Source organism: Aegilops tauschii, chromosome 6, assembly GCF_002575655.3.
Source record: "Aegilops tauschii subsp. strangulata cultivar AL8/78 chromosome 6, Aet v6.0, whole genome shotgun sequence".
Lineage (NCBI taxonomy): Eukaryota > Viridiplantae > Streptophyta > Magnoliopsida > Poales > Poaceae > Aegilops > Aegilops tauschii.
In genome coordinates, this window is record NC_053040.3 from 101,416,873 (window position 1) to 101,420,014 (window position 3,142).

At 44.0% G+C, this 3,142-nt stretch overlaps 1 protein-coding gene across 1 annotated transcript; it reads left to right on the forward strand.

Annotated features, from left to right (window-relative positions):
- Positions 1-304: 304 nt before the first annotated feature.
- On the forward strand, positions 305-1,234 carry LOC141025858 (uncharacterized). The gene is made up of 2 exons (XM_073501787.1): positions 305-701; positions 879-1,234. Exons 1-2 carry the CDS (start codon positions 305-307, stop codon positions 1,232-1,234), a joined length of 753 nt encoding a protein of 250 aa, XP_073357888.1.
- Positions 1,235-3,142: the final 1,908 nt, after the last annotated feature.

Genomic DNA, 3,142 nt, shown 5'->3' on the forward strand with positions numbered 1-3,142 from the left:
TGGAAGATTGGTGCATGCACACCCTGCTGAAGGAGAGAGGTACTACTTGCGGGTGCTCCTAAACCATGTCCGAGGTGCCACTTCATTTGATGATTTAAAAACAGTAAATGGCAAGGCATGCGGGTCCTTCAGAGAGGCGTGTGAGCAATTAGGCCTCATTGAGCACGACAGGACACTTGATGATTGCATGACGGAGGCAGCGACATTTCAAATGCCTACTGCTCTTAGACGGTTGTTTGCGACTATATTGGTATTCTGTGAGGCAACACAAATCCATCAGTTATGGGACAAACATCTAGCATCCATGTCTGAAGATTATCGCCGTACTCAATCGAATGAGGCAGCACTTGAGCAAATGGTCCTTAGGGATATCAGGGATCTGCTGCAATCCATGGGAAAGGATATTAAACTCTATGGACTTCCGGATCTAGTTGACGCAGATGGTTCTTCTAACTTTGACAATACAGAGGTAACAGAGGAGAGACAGGTCAAAGTGGACCAAGAACATCTAGATCTATTCAGCTGTTTGAACAATGAGCAACTAGCTGGTTTCAATGACATAATGGATCATGTGACAAACCAAAAAAGCCAGATATTCTTTGTTGACGGTCCAGGAGGCACTGGGAAGACGTACCTGTACAAGGCGTTGCTTGCAAAGGTCCGTTCGATGGGTCTAATAGCGATCGCAACTGCTACATCAGGTATCGCAGCGTCGATAATGCCTGGAGGCCGGACTACACACTCCAGGTTCAAAATTTCAATCAAGCTCACTGACAACAGCATATGTAGCTTCACAAAGCAGAGTGGTACGGCAGAGTTGCTTAAACAGGCGTCCTTGATAATTTGGGATGAAGTTGCTATGACAAAGCGTTAAGCAGTTGAGACACTTGATAGATCGCTGCAGGATATAATGGAATGTTCTTTACCATTTGGTGGAAAGGTTGTCGTCTTTGGTGGCGATTTCAGGCAGGTCCTCCCCGTTGTGACCCGAGGGACAAGAGCACAGATCACTGATGCTACACTGTTGAGATCCTATCTGTGGCAGAAGATCCGCAAGATACGCCTCACACGCAATATGCAGGCACAGACATACCCTTGGTTCTCGGAATACCTCCTACGGATCGGCAATGGGACGGAAGAAACAATTGGCGACGACTATGTGCATCTCCCTGAAGACATTGTGATTGCTTATACCGACGATGATGAACCTATTAACAAGCTTATCGAATACTAGCGCGCCACGAAGTCCAGCTTCTCAGAGACATTCCATCTCACTATATGGATCTGAACTTTTGTGTAAGTTACTATAATCACGTACTACTTTTTTTTCTCATTGCACTAATATTTTCTCATTCGTACTTTAGTCCATGTTCCATTATGCACGAGACTCAAGTCATCGTGAACATATGGAAATTGCTACATTGAAACGGTTGTTCCATAGCTGGCCTGACAGTAATGACTATCATATCTCTCAATGTGATATGGTAAGATTTTTTTTTCATTTGTAACAGTGCTTTACTTGGTCTTAATTAATATTCTATGTATTTCTAAACTATTTCATCATTGCAGATTTTATTGCCTTGGTATATGTTTGGGTTATTTCTATTGTTTGTCTTGGATCAAAATAGAAAAGTTGTCTCAATTTTCGATCCGATACCAATACCTACTTTCGGAAAGAATGTACTTAAAACCGTGGCCGACAATCTAAACCTTGCGCTTGAAGTTGCAAACCCTACATTCAAGGATGATATCTCTAAATAGGAATGCATAGTTCATGATGCTCCAAAAAACTCACACTGGTATGATTCTTTTAAACGCATTACAATATTAGTTGATTCATTCAACGCACATTATGTGTTTATTTCATATATGTCTGGTTATTTGGTTTTTAATTACATGCACTCATTGTGCGATGGAAAGCTATATTTTCCCATACCCCAGGTGACTATTTACACCATGCTTATTTGTATACACATTGCACATACAACTTGTTATAACAATGTTGTATAATGCCAATGTAGGATGGTTTTCAACTGAGGAAGCAATTTTTGGTGCATATTTTAAAGTACGAAGAGAATGAAGCTCAAAACAATATCCCATACATTGAACGAAGCATCATTGATCGCATCTATAGATGGACCTTCATTGCTTCAAAAGATGGACCTTCAAAACATGCTTAGTTGCGGTTTTTAGAATATGTTCTTGTAGCAATTATAATATAATTATTATGTGACAGTGAATTTTATGTGAAGACATGTTTATGATATGTGTGTTGGATCACAAATATGTCGCACTTTTTGAAAAAACAATTTGAATGACATGATAACATTTAGTAGCGATCTGAATTTTCTGTAAAAATCATTTTAGTATTATATCATGTAAACATATTTTATTTGAGACGTGCGTTGCACGTGCATACTTACTAGAAATGAAACGAATAGAAACTGGGGCAACGAACGAGCCCAGCACGCGCGGCAGTTAAGTGAGAAACGAAAAAAAATGCAGGCCTCGTTGGGCCGGCCCAGCAGTATCGACATAGTATAAAAGAACGAACGCCTGTAAAATAAGTTGAGCTAGTCTCTGGCGTGGTGGTCAGCGCGCGACCCCCCTGAGCATCAGGCCGCAGGATCGATTCCTGCCCGCGCGCATGTTTTCTTTTATTTATTTGTTCAACTTAGACCTGGCCATACCTCGGGCCGGGCCGGGCTTCGGGCCGGGCCTAGCCAAGCCCGATGCAAAAAACCCGGGCCCGGCCCAGCCATCGGGCCTGTTTTCTGGGCCCGAGCCCGGCCCGAACACAGGAAAGCCCGTCGGGCTCTGGGCCGGCCCGGCCCGACCTTCAGGAAAGTGCATAAACGACGGGCCCGGCCCGGCCACCGGGCTCAAAATCTAGGCCCGAGCCTGGCCCAGGAGCAGCGTCGGGCCGGGCCTGGTCGGGCTTTTTCGGGCCGGGTCAGGCCGGGCTGGCCGGGCCGGGCTTCCCATGGCCAGGTATAGTTCAACTAGACGGAAATTTTCAAACCAGTCCGATTCAAGGGTGGAAATTGCGAACGAAAAAAAGCTGTTCGGAGCTTTTCTTTCCGCAAAAAATAGGCATTTATGTAATTACATACAAAGCAAGGGGTTTTTCTGCAAAAAATAT

What these genes read in the sequence shown, in the direction of transcription:
- LOC141025858 (XM_073501787.1), top strand. Translation starts at nt 305, where the DNA reads ATGTCTGAAGATTATCGCCGTACTCAATCGAATGAGGCAGCACTTGAG. An exon ending in GATCGCAACTGCTACATCAG is followed by an intron (nt 702 to 878) that starts GTATCGCAGCGT and finishes AGCGTTAAGCAG; the next exon opens with TTGAGACACTTGATAGATCG.